General features: G+C 60.9%; 1 protein-coding gene across 1 annotated transcript; it reads right to left on the bottom strand.

Annotated features, from left to right (window-relative positions):
* Nucleotides 1-1,841: 1,841 nt before the first annotated feature.
* Nucleotides 1,842-9,466, bottom strand: Lfng (LFNG O-fucosylpeptide 3-beta-N-acetylglucosaminyltransferase). Its single transcript, XM_076840210.1, has 8 exons — nucleotides 8,989-9,466; nucleotides 4,683-4,731; nucleotides 4,218-4,317; nucleotides 3,978-4,131; nucleotides 3,760-3,845; nucleotides 3,253-3,418; nucleotides 2,783-2,868; nucleotides 1,842-2,624 (listed from the first exon to the last, which is right to left on the bottom strand). Exons 1-8 carry the CDS (start codon nucleotides 9,415-9,417, stop codon nucleotides 2,558-2,560), a joined length of 1,137 nt encoding a protein of 378 aa, XP_076696325.1. The 5' UTR covers nucleotides 9,418-9,466; the 3' UTR covers nucleotides 1,842-2,557.
* Nucleotides 9,467-22,014: the final 12,548 nt, after the last annotated feature.

Raw genomic sequence — 22,014 nt, forward strand, 5'->3', positions numbered from 1 at the left:
TCCACACTGCTCTCCTGGCTGCTCCGGGGACATCTGCACCAGCTGTGGTGACCACTTATGACTTCCACTGAAGTGGACTCCACCTGGCCCAGAAGAGCCACACCTCTGCCAGCTCTGCTGTCTGCCAGCTCCACGGAAGGGCTCACACAGGCTGCAGGAGGTGGCGTGGGGGCCGGGGCAGAGAGCACCAAGCCTGACTCACCCAGGAAGGAAGGGGCCAGCCCGTGCCCACAGCCTGCTCTGTAACACCCCACCCCCACCCCCACGTGTGGGCTTTCTTGCATTCCAAGAAAACACCACTGGTTCTGAGGGACAACAGCAGCTGAGTCAGGGGGTGCCCTCAGGGGGTCAGACCATGAGGTGGCAAGAGGCCCTCCTATCCCTCTCCCAGTCGCTGCTCACTCAGGCAGCTGCCAGGCCTCTGGAAACCACTCTGCTGACTCAGCGGCGAAAGGCCAAGGCAGGGTCGGGTCTGGCCAGTAGTCCCAGGGCAGCAGCAGCAGCGGCAGCCACCAGCAAGGGCTGAGGAGAGGCCCAGCCCACATGGGGTGCTGAGCCTCAGGAGGGCTGACATGGGTCTCTAGTGGGTCAGCAGTGGGGACACCTTTCAGAGTTTGGCACAGAAGCAGCAGGAAGGGTGGACCTGGAGCCGCGGGGGAGGCCAGCACGGGCATCTGCAGGGGACAGCAGCCAGGCCAAGCCAGCAGGGAAGCGTGGGGCAGTCTGAAGAGGAAGCGAGGCAGCCCCCAGGCACTGCAAGGGGTGGAGGGTTCCCCCAGCTGGCGGCCAGCTCAGCCCTCAAAGACTGGATTTGAGGAACAAAGGCCACTGCAGAGTGGCCTTCTTCACAAGCAAAAAGGGTATGAATCCTTCCCAGCTCCTGGGACCTGGGGGTGGGGAAGCATTGTCACAGGCCCAGCCTGGGAAGCAGCCCCAGGAGGCACTGCTCCAGAGGACTCCTCCAACCCCTGGACAGGGGAGCCAAGAGGCAGCTGGTCAGGGGCGGTGTTAGCAGTGGGCTGGGCCCACCCCAACTCCAGCATCTGACTGGCCTCGGACACCACTTGCTCAGTTTCCTCATCTAAAGAACGGGACTGGGCTTGGGATGAGGATGAAGACGGAGGTCCAAGGCCCGGCCACAGCAGTCATCCTTCCTGCAGAGATGACAGGGCTCCTCCCAGTTTAGGCCAGCAGCCTCAGAGCTGCTCCCCTGGCTGGCCCCCAGCAGTCCCGACAAGTCCCGCAGGAAGCACAGTGCCTACCCCACCCTCATCCACCCTACCTCAGGCTGGCCACACTTCTCCGGTCCCAGCGAGTCACTTTTTCGATTCCAAGTTTCCTTCCAAATTGTGTAGGGTCTTCCACCTACCCACCCACTGTGGAGCAAGCCTACCGCCTAACCTGCCTAACCTCCCCTGACCTGATGCCCCCAGAGGCTCCTGGGAGCCTCTCCATGAGCGCAGGGCTCAGGCCTAACTCCCAGGCAGGAGGAGGATCCCGAGCTGCTGCAAAAAGCACCTTTATTGACAGCAAAAAGACGTCACCATAGCAACAACACTTCAGTTCCCTGAGAGCTCTTCCCTTATCATCCGCTTTCCTAGCTATGTCTTTGCAAAGAGAATTAAAAACACTCCCAGGACCAGGTGAGCCCCTGGGCCTGGTGGGCAGGGACGAGGGGAGATTCCAGATACTGGAAGGCATAATACGTAGACATTCCCAGGTCAGGTTTACAAATGAAGGCGTTCCCCAAGTTTGGCTTCTGCTTTTTCTGATCCACAGAAAAGATAAAATAAGGCCCTTCCCCACCCACCCCTCAAAGCAAAACAAAAATCAGACCCCCTTTCACCTACCCCTTTTTAAAAAAGAGCACAGTAAAGAAATACTGTCACAATATTTACAGACACGCCCACTGTGGGCGACATTCTCTCTACTTTGGAGAGGAAATAAAATGCTCTGACCCCCCAATCATGGGGAGACAAAGGCAGGACCTCAAGGGGGCCAGGAGGACCCTCAACCTAGGATCAGGTGAACAGCCCCAGGAGTCCCCGGACAGCAGCTGCTGTTCCTCTGAGCCACTGTGCCCAGGCCAGAGATCATCAGAGGAGGGGGCTTGGGCCTCTCCCCAAAATTAGCTTCTCCTGCACTGAGCATGGCTCAGTTGTCCTGGGGGGCTCCAGGAAGGGGCCAGAATTCCAGGGTGCTGGCACCCCCCCAGTACAAGGTCTGTGCTCAGCAGAAGAGGCACCCACATCACCTTGCAGAGGAGCTGGGAGCCCAGTGCTACTGAGATCCAGAAACATGAATAGGACTGCCCCCATCCCCCCAGGGACCCTTTCCCCCTATGGAAAGGCAGACAAGAGGCACTTCTGCCAGCTCCCTGCAGAGCAAGACTGCCCAGCAGTCCACTGTGCAGGTGGGCACACGCATACAGACACACACACACAGAGACACACTCACACACACAACAATCAAATGCCACAGACAGGACAGCACAACAGGGGTCCCTGGGCCCTTTGGATACCAGGGGCACCCAGGGACGAGGTCTCAGCCATGGCTGCTAGAAGATGGCAGTGTGGGGACACCAGGGTGTGTCCGGGTACAGGTGGCAGTGGATGGAGCGGAACCTGTGGGGACAGAGTAGAGGGCTGGTCTGTGCGGGGTGGGGGTGCCTTGCAGACCCAACAGCGGGGGCTTATTCACCAAGAAGGCGGGCCTCCAGGGGCACCTCTAATAATCAAGCTGCTTAGAGACACCCAGCCCCAGGCACCCTCTGCAAGCCCACCTGGACGGGTCAGCCTCCACCGAGAAGGGTCCCTTCACGTGGACGGCATTCCGCTTGTTTTCAAACATGCCATAGCTCAGAGTCACCTGTGGGGGGACAGGCAGAATCATGCTGGAGGGGCCCTGGTGTCCCTAGGCTCTGGAGGAAGAGACTGCCCTTCCTATTGCCTCCCCAGGGCTAAGGAAGCCTGCTCTGCCCACCCTAGCAATGAAGTCCAAGCGGGGTTACAGCCATAATAAGAAAACGTCTATTGATCTGAAAAAGACCCAAAGGGCACAGAGGTGTGTTCCCTCATATAAACATCGAGGTGTCCGTGCTTGTGGGGCATCTCCGTGCCCCATGGCATTTGATTTAAGTCAATGACTCCACCTATTCTTCCCCCTCTCCCTCGGTCCCTTCCCCCCCGCCCCCGTCTGCTCATCCCTCCCTGTGCTCAGCCAGGCCTGGCCAGGCCCCAGGGGACGGGATACCTGCTCATGGAGCTCAGAGGCAGGCACCTGCTGGAGGTTCTCCAGGTGAGAGTGGAAGAGTCCACTGCGGATGAGGGGCACGCCCAACAGGGCCTCCACGATGTAGCCAATGGTGCAGTCGTCCGGCAGCCGGATCCGCTCAGCTGTGCTCATGAAGTGGCCACCACTGAGGGAGAGGGGGCTATGCTCAGGAAGGAGGTGGACCCGCTGCACGTGCTCTGACCAGAGAGCTCCTGCCTGCACCCCACACCTGCACTGCTGCTCCTCAGCGGTTCTGATTCGGGGGTTCAGAAGGGTGCTTGCTGCCCAATGGGCCTGCTCTGGCAGGACGGACAGACAGGGGGAAAGACATAAATGCACCTGCCATGTTACCCAGGGAGAAGGGACAGGAGGCAGGAGGTAGGTGGTGCCACGCAGAGGCTGGGGAATGTGAACCCAGTCAGGCCCCACAGCAGGGAACCTGAGGACCAGAACAACCTGGTGGAGTCACCTGTGCAGGGTGCTTACCTGGCCCACGGGCTCATCTTCAGGGCCAGCCCGCGGCTAATGCAGAAGCCAGCTCCGCCGGTGGCAAACCAGAAGTGCACAGGACGCTGCGGGGGCGGGGGGGGGGGGTGTTATGAGATTGGGGTGGGGTCCCCCAGGCTGCAGAGCCATCTTCAGCCTCCCCAGCCCCGACCGTGTGCAATGTGTATGACATGGGACAATGGAGAGGGGACACTCACCACCTTGTTCTCGCTGACCCGCTCTGTGGCCTGGATGGGTCGGTCCAGGCTGGGCTTGCCGATGTAGACATCCTGGGTGTGCAGGTAGCTGGCCAGCAGCCTCAGCAGGGCCCGAAGGTTGACGTAGTTATCATCATCCACATGGCAGAACCACCTGGGGGCAAGGCAGGGCCATCAGGGGCACGCCAGGGAGGGCACTGCCAGGGCATGGGTGTGGAGGGGCTCCTGCGCCCAACTCACTTCCTCCCCGACTCGATGAAGCGGTCATACTCCACGGCCATCTTGCAGGACAGGGCCTGGCGGCTGTGGGCTGCCGAGCAGTTAGTGTTGACCAAGTTGCCTGTGGGCGGGGAGGGCTGTGAGTGGGCCTGGGGTTCTCCCCTGGGCGGGGGCTGTGGCCCCTCCCTCAGCCCAGCCCCCACCCCAGTGCACCGCCCCTGCCCATTCAGCCAGGTTTTTCCCAGTACCCGCCACCTGCTGCTGCTTGCTTGGCTCAAAGGGACCCTGGGGGCTGAAAGGGCCTCATTTGCATAAGAATTAGGGGGCCCTGGAGTAGTGGGGCGGGGCTTTGAGCAAGCCTGTAGAGTAAACTGCCCTCCCAGCCCAGAAGGCTGCGACCTTTCGGCCCTGGGAGGGGGAGGAAGCCGCAGGGGAAAGGCTGGCAGGGATGGAGGCTGGCTCCTCCCTCCCCAGCCCAGGGCTCACCCGTGTGCTTGGCCAGGGCTTCGTCTTCGCCATCGGTGAAGATGAACGTCTGGAAGTAAAGACACAACCGTGAGCCCCCAGCTCTGTATCCCTACTGGGCCACAGAGCCAGGGCTGGGCACCCTGGGGTACTGGGCTGCAGATCAGGTCACCATTCCCCACTCTTTCAGCGGAGTTAGGCTGAGGCCTCCCGCCCAATCTCGGCAGCTGGGCCCAAGGTCACCTAGGCAGCTGTGAGGCACGAGCCAGGTGGGCGCCCCACCCACCACCAGGTAACCCGCTCCCGCTCCCGCTCCCAGCGCGCTCGGCTCAGTGCACCTGGCCGCGACACACACCCTTATTGACACAGGGCCTGGCCTGCTGACTTGGAGGGGTGGGAGGGGGGTGGGAGGGACAGGCAGAGGAGGTCGGCTTTGGGAAGCCAAGTCGCAGTCACTTGGGTTGGGGACAAAGGCCTCTGCTGGGCGGCTGCCAAGCCCTGGCAGACAAAGGGCCCAGAGGGAGGATGAATCACCAGACATCGTCGGCCAGCTTTGTCCTGGGCTGAGCAGAGAGGGGCGCAGGGCTGGCCTTAACTCGGCCGAGTTAAGCAGGAGTGGCCGTGCTGTCATTACCATACAGCTGGCCTGGTTAACTGGGCCGGGCTGGGCAAGAGGTCCCCAGGCAGGGGTGTGGCCACCAGTAAGGCAGCCCTCGGGACTGGGCCTTCCCTCGAAGCCAGCCCCCTGCTGTGTGACCAGCTGAGCAGGTTACCCTCGGAGCCAAAGCAGCCATCAAGTTTCTAAAATCGCCAACAGTGAGTGGGGTGCCGGCAGGAAACGGCTCATACTCCCAGTGCCCATACAGCCTGGCACTTGGCATCCCTCTTGCTGCTCAGGCAAGGAAGCCCGCTCAGAGGACCTTGCCCAGGGCCTTAGCAAGACTCCACCTGCGCCGGCACAGGGCCACCCCCTGTCAGGATAGCTTTGCGGAAGAGGAGGGGGATGGGGCCTCTAGGCGGGGCCAGGAGCTGCCAGCGCCCGCCTGGGCTGGTCGGCACACGGGGAGGAATGTTCCTTCCTCTGCCGGCCCGCCCAGCGCGTGCCGCCCGCCGCGCCCTGGCATGGCTGAGTGCAAGCCTGGAGCGGGTGGGGGATGCCCAGAGCAGAAATTAGGGAACCCCCCCAGACCCACTGGATCTGTTTCCTGTTGTGTACAAGCAGGTCCAGTATGTACAGGCCTGGAGCACGGGGACTCACCCCCAAGCCAGGAGGTTGACACAGCTCACCTGGGCAGCCCCAGCTTCTGGCCGGACCTCAGACCCAGACACAAGGTTTGGTAAGGCCCCAAGCTGCAAATCATGGGCCCAGAGCTAGGGGCAGTGCAGGTGCAGTCTACACCTTCTGCTTGCATGCACCCCTCCTTCTGGAGCCTGCCAGACACCCCGGGCAGCCCGCACGCACAGACTCGCATCCAGCCCCCCACCCATGCCCCAGCATCTCAGTCCAGGAATGCCGTGGGAGGTGGATAGGGCCGGCCTGCGCAGACGCTCCGCTGTGCCGCTGGATTAAAAGCAAAATGCTTTCTTAATGAGATCAAGCGAGGCCTGTTCTCCCGCGTTTTGGTGGTGTTCTAAAAACCCAGCCCAAGGCTACGGAGATTAAAGTCACCTTTGTTCAGCTCAGGAGCAAGGCAGCCTCCAGAAGAACTGCCCTCAAGGAGCAGGGCTGCAAGGTGTGGGGGTGTCTCCCCAACAGAGCAACAGGAGAGGAGGGGGCAGAAGCTGCAGCTGCAGGCCTCACCCCCTGCTCAGGCTTGGTTTCCTTCTCTTAAAAGGGGCACAAGAGCTCACCTGTGAGGAGCAAAGTGTTGGGGACCACCTGTCTTTTCCTCTTTCTAAAGGCCCTGGGAAGTGGGCATAGGCACCATCGTGTGTACAATCGGGGAGACCGAGGCCAGAGAGATGCAGGCACCAGCCTGTGTTCATACCCAGTGCAGAGGTGGTGCCAGACCAGTCCAGCCCCTGGCTTCCAGGGACCTGCACTCCCCAGCAGCCCCACAAATTCCCCGAAGGAGGAAGATGGGGCAGCAAGGGCAGCAGGGCTGGACCAGGGCAGGCAGGGGGCGGTGGCGGGGGGCGGGAGGACACCCACAGGAAGCGGCATTGTTCCTGGAGCCTGGAGCCGCGATTCAAAGAAACACAGGATGCCAAGTTCTCCCCCAACCATTGTGGCCCGGTGGTGGCAGCCGCTGCAGCCTGGCGCTCCTGGAAGGGTGGGGGAGGAGTGGACGGGCCAGAGGCCAGGCTCCTCACCCCAACTTCAGGGCCCATCAGAGCATGGCCCCCATCGGCCAGCACCCCCACCCCACCCCACCCCACCCTACTGGCGGCTGAGGTTTCTTGCATAGTCTGTGCCTGAGATAGCAATGCCCGAACTTCTCTTCCTGGGCAATTGTGACTCACTCTGGTTCAAATGGCACCTCCTCCAGGAAGCCTCCCCCCGAGTGTGGGCAGATGCCACTCAGCTCACACAGCCTCTCTGTGTCCCTCTGTCAGAAGGGTCTGAGTCATTCTGCACAGGCTGGGGAAGTGGGCTCTTTGCAGCACGTTCCATAGACCCCTGACCACAAGGTACCACAAGAGGGGCTCTGCTTGCCATGTGCATATGAGCTGACTCTGCGCAGACCCAGCCTCTCCTGGGTGAAGGGATCCTTCAACAAGGGCCTCAGAGACCAGTGGCTCCAACTCTGAGTGCCTACGAGGCGCACCCATGCCTTCAGTTTGGGCCAGTTCTCCTTGACAACACTGCCTATGGGAAGGCAACGTTTCCTACAGTTCAGAGATGAAAAGACCAAGATCTGGCTCAAAAGTACCTAGCTCAGCTGAGACCCACACCTAAGACTCTGGGACTATATCCTCTCTGCTGGAGAAAGCCCCAAATTCCAACATGAGAGGTGCTCAAACCTGGTGGCAGCCCAGAGCGGGTCAATGATGCCCAAGGTCACATAGTAGGAAGCCCAAGTGCTGGAGGGGATGCGCCTGGCTCAGGGATGGTGCCCCAAGAGGGCTGTCAGTCAGAGATGGGGGGGGCACAGGCCCCCTCATCGCCAGGCAACCTGAGTGGCCAGCGTGCTAGCGGCGGTTCCCATGGAGCGCATAGCTGCACACAAGAGGCCCGACGCTTTCTCGGCTGGAGAAAGGGGCTTTGTTACCTTGCCCATGGGGCCGGCCCGAGAGCCGCCGGGCGCTGGGAATCCTAACGGCCCAGCCGCTAAACAAAACCCATGGCCCCCACTACCCCCTCCCGCCAGCCTGCTGAGCCCCTGGGAAAGGGACGCCTGATTCCCAGGAGGCTGCCATGGGGTTCCCAGGGCCTCTCCCCAGCCAAGACCAGATAGGACCCTGCCCCTTAGTTCCATAAGCTTACCACAGCCCTCCCCGCAACCCCATTTTACCCCCAAAGAGGACTCAGCCAAGCCAGAATGCCCTGGGTCTCTAGACTTGAACAAGGAGGAAAGGGTCATGGGGTCTTCTCTGAGTACCCACCTTCACATTATACATCCCAGAGCCTCCCCAATCGGGCATGTTCCCCTGCTGCCCCCCTTCAGGGCCCACACTCTGCTCCTTCCCTGCCCAACCCAACCGTCCTGCAGTAGCCTCTGGGGACATTTTCAAAATGGGGTGTGTCTTTTTGATGTGCAGGAGTCCATTCCCCATTGGAAGAACTAAGCCCAAGATTCTGGGCTTCAGGGTCTCCTGCACTATGGGGAAAGGGTCTCCACACAGACTCCCAAACCGGGACTCTCCTTTTTCTAAGATGCACTCCCAAATCCCCCAGCCAGCAGTGACTGGACCCTACATGTAGCAAACTGGGATGAGAAGTGGTCTGGCCCTGTGCCCAGGGATCCTATGCTCTCTCTTCACCGCCAAGGTTAGAGCCTTACTCCTGGGGATTGGTCCCCGTCTAGGGTGGATGACACTCTAAGGCCTGAGCAGAATCTGCTTTGGGACGTTTGGAGGCAATCAACCAAATTAATTCGGCGTTTGTGGGACAAGCATCACAGGAAACTGACCCCAAGCACTGGAGACTGCTGTCGGGCCATGCAGCCATCCAGGGCTCTGGAGCTAGCCTGGAGTGGGCTCGGACATTTCCAGGGCTGTATGGAAGAATGGTCTCCAGCTGACAAATTGGGTGGAAGGGGATGAATCTGTATCACCGGGACCCAGATAGTTCCATGGCTGGGCAGGGATGCAGCCTAACCCCAATCGGATACCGTCACCGGCTAGAGGGACGACGACCCTGCCCCACTAAGCCGCTAGGGCTCACCATCTCCTTGTGGCGAGAGATCCACGTCTCCAGGAGCAGGTCCAGGCGCGCGCGGTGAAACTTCCTAGTGGTCTTCACTGCGATGAAGACATCACGGGGCGCCAGCGGCTCGGCCGGGGGCCGCGCGTGGCCGTCGGCGGGGCGGGGTATGCTCCCGGACGACGGGCCAGCGTCTCTGCGCGCGCGGGTCAGCAGGTTGAAGTACTCGGACAGGCTGTGCACCTCGCGGGCTAGCGCTCCAGGAGCCGCCGCCGCCCCCAGCCCGGGCGCCGGGGCCGCCCCCGCCGGTCCCGCCAAGCTGCGCAGCGCGCGCCGGCCGCGCTCCGCAGGCACTGGGGACGGTGGCGGGTCGGCGGTGAGCACCAGCAGGCAGGCAAGCAGCGCACCCGCCAGCGCCAGCAGCAGGCGCCGGCCACAGCGCTTGAGCATGGTGGGGGCTGCGCCGTGCGCCCTCCCGTGCTCCCGCCGATGTCCCGATCCGGCGGCGCCGTCCAGCTACAAGCCACCCGCGCCGGGCGCTCTTAACCTCCCCGCCCGGCCCCGCCCCCGATCGCTCAGTGGCTCGAGCCTTGGGGGCGGGGCCTCGCGGCACTACCCCCGCTCCACGGAGCGCCCACGTGGGCCCGCGGCAGGGGGCTGGGAACTGCTCGGCGGGCGCCGCGGCCCCGCCCCCTTGCACACGTGCAAGCACGCCCCTCTGGGTTGCCCCCACGGACTGCCGGAGGTGTGGGGCTAGGGACCGACCCGGGCCGGATGCCCGGAAGGGGCACGCGGCCTGGCCCGCGCCTGCCGCACGGAAGTGCGCGCTCTTGGTGGTGGCCAGGGTGCTGGGACACGGGTCTCGGCTCAGACACCCCGCAGGGGACTTTTTACTTCCTCGCGGTGCACTTCCCCTTTCGGAGCCGGGCTTCCTCCCCTTGGGACTGTGCAGGCCGAGCTAACCGAGGTCGTCGAGAGTGCTCGGCTCCGGGCAGCCGTTACTGACACCAAGCGGGAGCCTAGCCACCTGTGCCAACAGGTGAGGACGCGAGGTTCCATCGAGAAAGCACCCGTACCAAATCCGCCCCCAGCCCGGTGATCTCCTGGAGTCCGAGACCTACATGGGGTGGGTTGGTCCCCGAAATTCTCAGGCGCCCCGTGGCGTAGAGAACTAAAGCCGCCCTTTCCCTCAGGATGAAAGGCAGCCGTCTATCCCATTTGGTCGCTCCGTGCTCACGCCAGATGTGACCCAACTGTGCGCCCTTCCAGCCCCCCTTCCTCGGCACACGGCCTCCACCCCCGGTCCTTCCCACGGGTCTGGGTCCGCCCCCTGCACGAGCGGGGGCGGCAGGAATGCGCGCCTGAAGCGACAGTGAGGGGATAGGGGCCCGGAAGTGGCCTAGGATCCCCTGGGAGCCACAGCAGGGTCCGAGCCCCTGCCTGCAACATCTTCCTGCAGCGCAGCCGGAGGCGGCTCTCCGCTTGGTTGCGCCGGGGTCGCCCCCTAAGGGGGCCCTCTGCGCCCACCGAGGACCACCAGAGCTAGGCTGCCTCTCATTTTGCCAGTTTATGGCCACAGCACTTACACTGGGCCTGAAATTTTATTTTTAGTTATTTCCATACCCGCTGGTGCCCCTCTCCCTGAATGTCAGCCTCAAGGCAAGATAGCAGGAAACTCCTGAAATCCAAGGCTGGGACAGGTACTAGCTATAGCAGGGACCTATGAAGACTTATTGAATAGATGTCCCACCCGCCTGCTCAACCCCGCAGAGAGGGCTGTGGCCCATTTGCTGTAAGGGCTTGGGGCCCTCAGTGCTGGGGTAGGAGGGGGATGGTGGTTCCCAGGCCTCTTCCTGCCTTCCCCAGGTAATTAGCAGTCACCACCTCGGGTAGGCAGATGCCCGAGCAGATGGTGTTGGCTGTGCCCAAGTGACAAGTCTCCCATGGCGTCACCTCCTGCCATAAACCCCTCCCCCATCAGGCAGGGCCCAACCCCAGAATCTCCTGGCAGCTGCAGAAGCTTGAGAATGGGCAAGAAGGAAAGTACCTACCTAGAGGCTGGGTGGGCTGCCCCCAAACAGCCCAGCCCAGCCCCAACCTTGGTCTCTACCCCAAGTTCTTCACCTCCAACCCCAACTCCTTTAAGTCTGCCTCACAACTATGTGGAGCGCTAACCTCCACCCAAGCATCTCTTCCCTGTACCATCTGACACCCTCCATTCCCATGGTCCCTTGGTCCCCAGCCTACCTGCTCTATTTATTCTTTCTACAGCAACCAAGCTACTCTGATTGGAAACTCCACCACCATCACACACAAGAAGATGAAACTCCTCCACGGCCCCCACTGCCTGCCAGTTGAAGTCCTGGCCTGGTATCCACACACCTTGTGACAGCCCTAGCCCAGTTTCTTGCTGCTCCCTACAACCCTCTTCAGTCCCCAACAACCCAAGCATGCCAGGCTCTCACATCTTGACATGCACTGTGCCCTGTACCTTGGAATTCAGGTTAAGGGCAAGGAGTTAGTGGGTACCAACTAGTCGCCGAGCGTTCTGCCAGCAGCCAGAGAGGAAGCAGCTGTGCCTCCCCACACCCACCTGTCCTGCAAGTCCTGCAAGTGAGTCCATATCCTGTGGGCCCCCAGTCCAGGGGTTGGGACTCCCTCAAGTCCAGAGCCCCTCAGGGCCTCATGCTGCAGGCTCACCTTGGCTGCTGTGGCATGGTTGTCACTACACAGTCAGTAGGAGCCATGTGCCCATTGTACAGAAAGCAAGCTGAGACTCCAAGAAGGATTGCCACATTGTGCAGAGAGCAGAACTGTGCAGAAGGGATGGGTCCAGCCTGGTGGGGACACATGCCTAGAGCTGGGCCAGGGGCTTCCTGTGGCTCCCTGCAGTCAGCTTTGGGGGTGGTCAGGGACTGTGGCTGTGGCTGCTTGTCTGGGAACAGCAGGACAAAGCCTGACGGCATTCTTGTGGGGGCTGCAAGCTTTGGCAAGAGTGATTCAATTTCTTTGCTGTCAGAAGAATGGAATTTCGTGGTGACTCCTTGAGGTCTGAAATCTGGAGGGGGTGGCCAGCGAGCCACCCCTGCCCCTTCCCCAGGACCAGCTCCAGCCGGAGGCACTCCCCTTCCCCAGACTCCAAGGCTCCCTCCAGGGACCCTCTGAGCAAACTGCCCCTGCAGGGAAGGGGGGTAAGGGATGCCATGTGCTCAGCCCAGGGAGCTGAGGGGGGGCGGGGGGGGTGCTGGAGAGGGAAGAGGTCTCCCAGAAAGCCCCTTGGGGGCCTCAGGATCCTAGGGAAAGGGGCTGGGGGAAGAGGCCACCTCAGGGTCCAGCTCAGGCAGGACATATGGACATAGCCAGACTCCTTACCTTCCCATCCCAGGGGCCACCTCTTAGCCTCAAGACCTTGAACCTGTAACCTTGCTCTTCTGAGCCTCAGTTTTCCCACCCATAATGCAAGGAAGATATCATCTTTTTTTGTTTGTTTGTTTGTTTTTGGTACCGGGGATTGAACTCAGGGGCACTCGACCACTGAGCCACATCTCCAGCCCTTTTTTGTATTTTATTTAGAGACAGGGTCTCACTGAGTTGCTTGGCCCCTCGCTTTTAGCTGAGGCTGGCTTTGGACTTGCAGTCCTCCTGCCTCAGCCTCCCGAGTTGCTGGCATCACAGGCGTGCACCACTGTGCCCAGCGATATCGTCTGTTTTTTAAGGTGCTCCTAGTTGCTCCTGGAAAGTGGCAGCCCGGCCCTCCTAGGCACATGGGTTTCTGTGCTTCTTGGGACAGCCCCTCTGCCACCCACGGCTGTGGCTTCTGAACAGCTGGATGCCTTAATGACTAGAACACCTGTCTGTTGAGGGTGGGTGGAAAGTCAACAGACTCACACAACCAGGAAGGCCACGTGAGGCCGCTGGCTATCCCAAGGGCCCCCAGTCCCCACGTTAGGCTCAAGGGCGCTGTTGTATACTTATTGAGTTCAGACCCCACCTCCAGAGGCTCAGCAGCACATGAGGGTCTCCTGTTGGAATCAGTCCCACTAAGTCCTGGGAGACATGGCCTGGTCCTGTCCTTGCCCCACCAGGGGATGGCATCCAGCCTGCCCCTTGCCTGCCTTCCAGGTGGTGTCTTGGGCTGCTGCTGGCCAGCCTTCCCATGGGGTCCTGGGAAGACGTGTGGAGATGTAATGGGTCACCCATTAACTTAGTAGGAAGTCATCTGAGACGACCCCTCATTGCCCTGTGTCAGGTGGCCCTGCTCCGTGGCCCAGAAACCGGCAGAGCCCAGAGAGGGAAGGCGGGTGGCATCCCTCAACCTTACAGCAAGGCCATGGCAGGAAGGCGAGGCTGGACACCTAGGCTCTGTGTCCAGCCTGTCCCAGCTGCTGGAGAGAATGTCTGGTGCCTGTGGGCTCCCCGAGGAACAATGGCATGATGGAGGTGGCTCAGGGACACCCAGCCCAGCTTCTGAGTGAGCAGTTGCTGCTGGCAGGGCGGGGTTGAGGGCTAGCTCCCTGGGCAGGGCGGGGGGTACCCAGGGCACAACTGAGTCCTATAGCTTTGGGTGGGGTGGGGGATGGCCCTATCCCAGGGGGAGAGTGGCAGCCGCTAGCTGTGAGTGGAGCACCCACCTCATCCCAGCCCTGCCTGCCCACTCTGCGCAGCACCCTTCACCACTGCCCACACGTTGTATAGTCTTGGGACAGTTCCCATCTCACTGTGGGCCTCAGGATTTTACTCCACTCTGTAGTAGGGACATGGCTGGCACCTTCCTGCCCTGCCCACCCAAATAGACTTGCAGGCAGAAAGTGACCACCGTTCCACTGGTGGCCTGACACTTGGGCTTGAACCCTGGACCCTAGCATGAACAACTTGGGCTGAGTGACTGGGCAAGGTGTTGGAGGACACCTGTCCTGGCACCCTGCCAGGCCAGCTAAGCTCTCCCTCTCCCCGAACCTCCCCAACTTCCTCATCCTGGTACTGACCACATCTCCCTCCTGAGGGCAGGGGCTTGTCTGACTCCTTGTAAGGGCCTGGCACAATGTAGGTGCTCAGTAAATGCTAGCCGAACAGATGAGTGGGGGGTAGATGGGTGGATGGACAGATGGGTGGATGGATGATTGGCAGGTTTGAACGGACACAGGTGGGTGAACAGATGGATGGATGGGTGGAAGGATGAATGGACACAGATGGATGAATGGATGAGAGAAGGCAGGATGAATAGGATAGCTGGATGGGTAGATGGACAGACAGCCAGACGGAAGCATGTGGATGGCTGGGAAGGGGCCAGATGTCAGCTATGTGAGAGCAGAAACCGTGTTGCTCACAGCTGTGTTCAGTGTCCGAACGCTGCCAGTTTTTTATAAACCCACGGGAAGGAAGGGTGGACCGGGCGGGGGATACAGAGACCTGCTCTGGGCTGGACAGAGCATCCCCTTTTGCTGCTGCAGCTTCCTTTTTAGTTGTAGATGGTCACAATACCTCTATTTTATTTTTAGTCATCTTTATGCGGGGCTGAAGATCAAACCCAGTGCCTCACACACGCTACACAAGCGCTCTGCCACTGAGCCGCCACCCCAGCCCCACATTCCCTTGCTTCTGTCCTCAAACACTCAGCCGTGAGGAACGTGGGTCTCAGGGTAGAGGTGCACAGAGCTGCCTGCTGACCTCTGACTGGCGAAGGATTGGGGCCTCAGGAAGCCTTCGTGAAGACAAGTGCTGGAGACAGCAGGCTGTGGGTCTGCCCTGTACATGGCCTCAAAGGGTCTCATGCAAACCCTTGGCCTCCTAGACAGGTCTAGGGGTTCAAAAAGGAAAGGAAGCATGCCCGGACCCCATGGTGGGGATGGTTTCTACTGTGGGGCCAGGACTTGTCCACACCAGGAGGGCAGAGGCCCAGGCTCTGGCAGCTGAGCCTCTTCTGGGGACTCTGCCCTGGGGCCAGCTGGGCTGTGGGGCTGGCTGGAGCTAATCTGATTTGCAGCCCCCAGTAGCAGAGCTGGACCACCAGGATCCACTTAACCGACATCCTGCAGAGGCCAGACACCCACCAGGGAGGCACCAGAGCCACCCCGCCCCAGATGGCCTTTGTGTCCCTAAGAATGGCAAGCTTGTGTGGGTGAGCAGGAGGTGGGCCGGCTCTGCTGGGGCCTGGCAGGCTCCAGGCTGATCCCCTGCCCCAGTCATAACCCCAGGCCATGTCAAGGGGACAGGATCCCGGGGATGGTGGGAAGGCTCCAGGCTGGGTCAGAGTCTGGGTGCTCCCTGACCTCACTCTCTACCTTTGCAAAACGGGAGTGTTGCTTCCTTCACTCCCTCAAGGGTGGGCAGAAATGGCATCAGGGATAATCTAGGCTGCTCTGGAAGTCGGGGTGCTGTGAGGGTTATATCCAGGAATGATGTGCTTAGTTGCAAAGAGGTGAGCTGCCACTTTAGTACCTGAGAGTCAGTTCCGCCTCCACTCACCCTTCCACCTGTCTGACCGTCCACCCATCCTCCTGCCCATTTTACCCACTTGCCCACCCACCCACACCATGCCTAAGCTTCTGCATGAAGGCTGTGCTTGGCACGGGGGAGTTGAGATGGGGCCTCAGATACAGCCTCTGGTCCCGGGAAGAATTCAACAGGCACCCAGATATTTTGAGGGCAGACAGAGGGTGGTGGGGATGGGAAGATGGGTCAGGCCCAAAGGTGCTGGGCCGGCCGTGGTGAGGAGAATACACCATGCGCCAGAGCTGGGGGAGAGGAGGCTTCTGGAAAGCCTTCTGAAAAAGACACTGATACCTCCCCTGGGGCTTAAGCTTTGGGTAGATGGAGGTGGACAGGGAGATAGCGGAGTCTGTCGGGGTCTGGAGAGGCTGAATGCTTAGGCAGGGATGTGGGTAGAACCACCATGGGAGATGAGGCTGGAGCAGTGAACAGGAGCCTCAAGTTCAGGCTCAGGGTGCCATGGGAAGCAATAGGGAGCCAGGGAAGGTTAGGGAGCAAAAGAGAAGTGGCCCAAAGTGCATTGCGGAAAGAGAAGCGGCTGGGGCCAGGCTGGAGCCTCCCTGTCAGTCAGTTCTTCCAGGGAGGTAGGACGCTGGGAGGGGACTAAGGGCTCCCTCAGCCTTTGTTTTCCTCCTTCCTTTCTTGGGAGGCTCTGCCAATATTGGAGCTTAGTTTAGGGAGGATTTGCAGAAGGAGGGCTGGGTAGCTCAGGGGCCCCACTTTGTGGGAGGAGAGAAAGAGGAAGTGGGCAGGTGAGCCTGGGTCAGGGTCTCGGTGCTGCAGAGCTGTGACTGCTGCCACCATAGCCTCTTAGGCCCTCTCTCTGTAGCAGGGTCTCTTCACACCCTTGGTCTGCTGGGGCTGCCCAGGGGTCTAACCAGAGGTGATTCTGGTCCCCAGAGAAACATTTGACAATGAATTCCTGGAGATATTTTTGGTCATCCTTGCCACTGGAGAGGGCCCACTGTGCTAGCATGTACTAGGGAGGGGACAGGGATGTTGCTGGACACCTGGACACCCAGGAAGGGCCCACAGCAAAGAACGCTCTGATCCAAAGGAGCCACTGGAGAGATGGCAGGGTTCTCCCACCGCGCCTGGCATGCACCTCTCCGTATGGCCCAAGGAGCGGCTGCTTCTGCCTTCCTGCAGGAGGTCACCCGAGGCCAGAGGATGTAGAGGGCAGAGGCTGCAGAGGGCAGGGCCGTCAGGACAGTGTGGCGGCCCAGAACGGAAGGATTGCACAGGGGGCTTCCGGTGATGGCCAGCGGGGGCAGGGAGGGACTGGGGCTGGGGCCAGGCTTCTGGGCAGTGCTAGGGCAGGGTGGAGGTGGGCTTCGAGGTCACAGACCCATCTCTGTCATTCCACAGTCTCTAGGTGGCCCCAGCCTCAGGCCTGGGCCAGGCTGGGGTGGAGGGAGGAGCCTCCTTGAAAGCTGTTTGCTCAGCCGGGGTTTAATCTCCAAAACAGGAAGGCTGCAGACAACTGTACTGAGCCTGCCAGGTTCAACTCCGGCCTCCTCCTGCCCGGCCTCCAGGGCCCCCTCCTCCCCTAGCCCTGAGGCTGGCCTCAAGGTAGAGCACCCCATCTCCTCTGCTAACTGCGGGGGTGGGGGTGTTGAAGCCCAAGGACAGGAGGGGCAGGAAGGTGGGGTGGGTACAGGGTCACCGGCCCATCAGGGAGCCTCCTGGCCTCATCTTGCAGATGATGAGGAAGCTGCAGTCCGAGAGGGAAGTGGGCTGGCCTGGGTCACACAGTGGGCAGGGGGGTCTCCAGCGCTTGGGTGTGGCACTGTCTGAGCAGCAGCTTGCTGGCGGGGAGGTCCCACAGGGCTGGGGTGAGAGGAGAGGTGGCCCAGGACACAGCCCACCCCTCCCGAGGAAGCCGAGGACCAGGCGTGGTTGGCCAGGCTTCCCTGCGCCACCTCTGGGGTGGTTCTGGGTGGGACAGCAGGTCAGGCCAAGCAGAGCCCCGAGGGCCCCCACCTCCCTGCAGCTGGGGCAGGTGGGCCTGACCAGACAATGAGGGCTGCCCCCCTTGGCTGGCCAGCCCAGTCCGGCCCCTGCCAGCCTCTCGGCCTTCCTTGGCTTGGCCAGACCATTACTCCCCAGGTCTCCCCCTCTGTGCTTCTGTCGGGAAGGCTCAGCTGGCCATCTTGGCCTCTCTGCTCAGCCACCATTTCCTCCAGGAAGTCCCCCCCTCCTCCCTTTACCCCTCCATACCCTCCGGCCCCGCTCTCGTCTGGGGTTCAACCATGGAAGTCAACCGTGGCCCTGGCTAGAGGAGCTAGAAGGGCCTCCAGGAGCCTAAGGTCAAAGTCTCATTTCACAAATGGGGAAACTGAGGCGGGGAGGGCGGCCTGCCTAGGCCACATAGCGTGTGGCATGTCACCCTGGGGATCGCGCCTCCACATCCCCCATTCTCTAGGCACCCCACGGTCAGAGGCAGGGGCTCCAGAGCTCTCCTGAACGGGGACTACAGGACGCTGATTCAGAGGCGGGCTGGGTGGGGATGGTGACCTTGGGCTTCTCCCTGCTGTCCCTTGGCTCTGCCCAGCCAGGAGCCTTAGCAAGAGTTGGACAGGCCCAGTTCAAGGGCAGGTGGCTGGCTAGCCTGCTCCAAGAGGGGTGAGGTGAGGTGGCCTGTGTCATCCCTAGGCCTGACCCCAAACCAGCCCACAGCAGGGCCTGTGGCATTTCTCTGGGAAAGGGAGAGAGGAAGGGTCCCTGTCCTGGGTGTGTCACAGGATCTCTGCCTGTTCTTCGCACCCAGAATCCAGCAGTCCCTGAAGCCACCCTTGGGGCTCTGTGGCCCGGGGCAGCTCCTCAGGTCTGGTGTGTCCTCAACGGCCGCCCTCCTTCCTGTCTGGTCCCCACCCACCATTGCTGTCACTCTATCCCTGCGACCCAGTTTCCCTCCTGTCTCTGCCTTGGGGCAGGGAACGCTGGAGATAGTGTCCCCCTCGAGGCAGGTCCATGATGGATCGGGTGTCCTGGGTGGGGCGGGCAGGGGCGTCTGCTGGCTGTGGCAGGGGCCACAGCTTTCAGGTCTTCAATGCTACAGATTAAGTTCCATCCCCAGGGATCCCTGTTATGGGGCCATTGTGATGGCTTGGGAACCACAGTGTCTCTTGGCCAGCCGGTGTGGCCCTGGCGGTGTGGCCCTGGCCGGGGCTGGGGTCCCAGCATCCTCTGGGCTGTTTGGGCAGCCTCCAGAGAAGGAGCAGCTGGGGGCTCATGTCTGTGAACACCTGCTGCCCCAGTGGACACAGGGCCTTGGGGAGCACGGCACCCCACCTGCCTGATGCCCTGTCTTCTGCCCAGGAGCCCTGTTGGGAAAGCATGGCTTCTTTGCAGCTCGAGGAGCAGAGCGTGGCTGGATTTTCAGTGTCCATCCTTGGTCAGTGCATGACCTCCGTCCAGGCGCACAGTGGCCCGCACACTGCCCTCCGTCCCCTCCCTCCCCATCACTCAAGGCTTCCTGCAGCCGGGGCTGCTCTCCTTGGTGGTGTCCTCCCCAGCCCGAGCTCAGATTGTAAGGCCTGGCCTTGGCCTCCACCCCTGATGGTGATGGAGGACAGACAACTTCAGATCCTAATCCCAAGGCTTTGCGTTTCCCCCCTGAAGGGTCAAGGGTGCATAGGACTGGGGGCCAGATGGTCAGATGCCTCCCAGCATCCGGCCTGGGCCCCACCTTCTCCCCTCACCCCCTCTGGGGCCTAAGACCTGCTCTTTGGCCCTTGTGCAGAAGCCTGGTGTCTTCCTCTTGGTGCCCCAAACAGAGGCGGCCACATATTTTATCATCTAAACTGGGACATTTTCGAGAGCCTGAGGGAGCTCTGCTAATAATGACACTTGCAGGAAACTGGGTGTGTCGGTGACAGAACAAAGACCCCGGTACAGAGAGACATGCTGGTGGCACACAATCCGTGTGCAGGAGAAAGCATTGTGATGGCTTGGGAACCACAGTGTCTCTCGGCCAGACGGTGTGGCACAGGGTGGCACCCAAGTGCACTTGTGTGTCCACAGGTGGTGGGGGGACATGGCACGCAGCCAGTCTGCACGTGTGGGCTGGCCATGTCCAGGGACACGTGTCTCCCCATGTGCAAACGCCTAAGCCCGTCCCATCAGCCCCCAGATGGCTCCTTCCCCAGCACAGCTGGAAACTCCGGAAGGAGGAGGCGGGTCCTGCTGGCCTCATCCTTGGTCTCCAGAGAGGTGGCCAGGACAAGGTGGGAGGTGGAGGCCAGGCTGGCTCTGGGGAGCCAGGGCTGTGACAGCGACCTTCGATGGAAGGCCTGTCCATGGGGAATGTGCTGCCTGGAGAGGCGAGGCCCCTGAGGCTGCCTCAGCTGCTCTGGAGTCCACCCTGACCCTCTACCCCTCCTCCTCCAGGCAGCCTTCTGTGACCTCTGCCCTGGCCCTCATTGCCTCTGCTGCACCCCAGGCCTAAGGGTGGCACTTCAGGGAGAGGAGGACTCAGCCCTCTCCTGATCCCAAGCACCTGCTGAATGGCTGCTTCCCCTGGGACTCCTGAGCGTCCAGCGGACATATTCCCTGAGGGCTCATTACCCTAAGGAACAGTCTGGGCCCTGGACAGACAGAGTCTGCTTTGAAGCCTGGCCTGGTGACCCCTCCAGACACAAGGGAGGGCCTGGGGACAAGACATGCTGAGGCCTTCCGAGGCAGCGGCTCGTAGTAGTTCACAGGGGAGTCCTCAGGGTCACTCTGGCTAGTCCTGGGCAACCGTCAAACCCTCCCCTTCCTGAAACTGGAATGTGGTGGAGATAGAATGGGGACAAGGCACAGCCAGTCTTGTCACTGGGACTCCCCTGAAAACAGGGAATTCTGCACGGGATCAGCAGGATCGAGTAAGAGGGGTGTCATGAGGGCACCTCACGGAGGTAAGGGAGGTGCAAAGTCCCCGGGTCCAATGAGCTCAGTGGCTCTTGGGAGCATTTGTGGGACACCTCCCAGAAGCCAAAGCTACATTGGCACGGATGATCACGGTTTGCAGGGAATAGGGGCTCCTGGGCCTGCGGTGGACGGGGCCAGGGAGGGATTGAGATGGAGGGTCTCTCCCTAGAAAGCTAGAACTTGAGGAGACCAGTCCATGGGAATGGGGGAGGGGAGGGATCCCGTGGCTGGACAGCGGCAGGAGCTCCAGCTGGACCCATATCTGTTCTGCTCCTTGGGGAGCAGGGTCCCCTTCAGCCCCTGGACCTAGGAGACCTGGTCTACTGCAAGCCCCTGCCCCTGGACCCTCATGGGTCCATGAGCTGATCCGAAACTCAGAGGTCTGTGGAGTAGCCCATGTCGTGGAAGGTTGGGAGCTTGCCCATGAGACACCCAATCAGGCCCGGCCTCCCATCCTCCCGGGTTCTGACAGATGAGCCTCTTTAGACCCTCCCAGCCCCAGGGCTGCTGTGACAAAGTGCCACAAGCCAAGTGCCTTTAATAACAAAAATGGAGCTGGGTGCAGTGGCGCACACCTGTGATCCCAGCGACTCAGGAGGCTGAGGCAGGAGGATCCCAAGTTCAATGCCAGCCTCAGCAACTTAGCAAGAGCCTGCATCAGAATCAAAGTTTAACGTCAGGAGGGTGGGGAGGATTGGGGATGCAGCTCAGTGGTAAAGAGCTTTCCTAGTGCGCATGAGGCCCTGGGTTCGATTCAATTCAATTCCTTTTCGAAGAAAGGAAAGACAGAAGGAGGAAAAGGAGGAAAGAGAAACACACACGCATTGGTCCCCCACCCCGTGTCCTAGAGGACAGGAGTCCAAGTGGTGGGTTCCTGGTGCTCCTTGGCCCTAACTGCCTCGCTCCATCCAGTCTCCAGCAGGGTCCTCTCTGAGCCTTGTGTCCTTTCCTCACAAGGGACACCGTCATTGCACTTAGGACCCACCCTCCCTCCAGGATGGCCTCACCTCAAGGCCCTTAACTAGTCACCTCTCTGGAGGCCTTTTCTCCAAGCAAGATCCCTTTCCAGGGGCTGGGACTTGATATATTTTGGAGGGGGGGGTGTCACAGTACCCCCAAATGTCAGGGACTTTTGAGGCCAAACTTCCCTCACTGCTAAATCAGTTTCCCTGTCTGCACTGGTGTAGGTGGGTGGGGGACACCGATTGGCATGGGGACCAAGAGCCTGGTCCCAGGCAGGGTTGGCGGCTCCAAGAGCAGGGAGCAGGCAGTGCCAGGCCTGCCCACCAGGAATGTGACCTGCAGCCCCCACCCGCACAGCACCAATGGGCACTTAACACCTGCCCCTGACTCCTGGCTGGTTCCCAACGTCCCAGACCCCTGCTAGGCCTGAGAGACAGAGGGTCACATACAGATAGGCCAACAATCCCTCCCCCCCAGGCCTGCCCTCCCCGCTGTGCTAAGCCTTCTTGCTAGCAGGGTGTTTCGGCCCTCAGGCCCGGGCATGAGTGTGGGCGAGCGGCCACCAGGCCCTGGGCCAGCGAGGCTGGGCTCCCAGCGCTTGCCCCCTCAGATTGCCCCACCAGCCGGAAGCCACCTCCTGCAGTGTAATCACGCATGCCGGTGTCAACTCAGATGATCTTC

This window comes from Callospermophilus lateralis, chromosome 19 (assembly GCF_048772815.1).
Source record: "Callospermophilus lateralis isolate mCalLat2 chromosome 19, mCalLat2.hap1, whole genome shotgun sequence".
NCBI lineage: Eukaryota > Metazoa > Chordata > Mammalia > Rodentia > Sciuridae > Callospermophilus > Callospermophilus lateralis.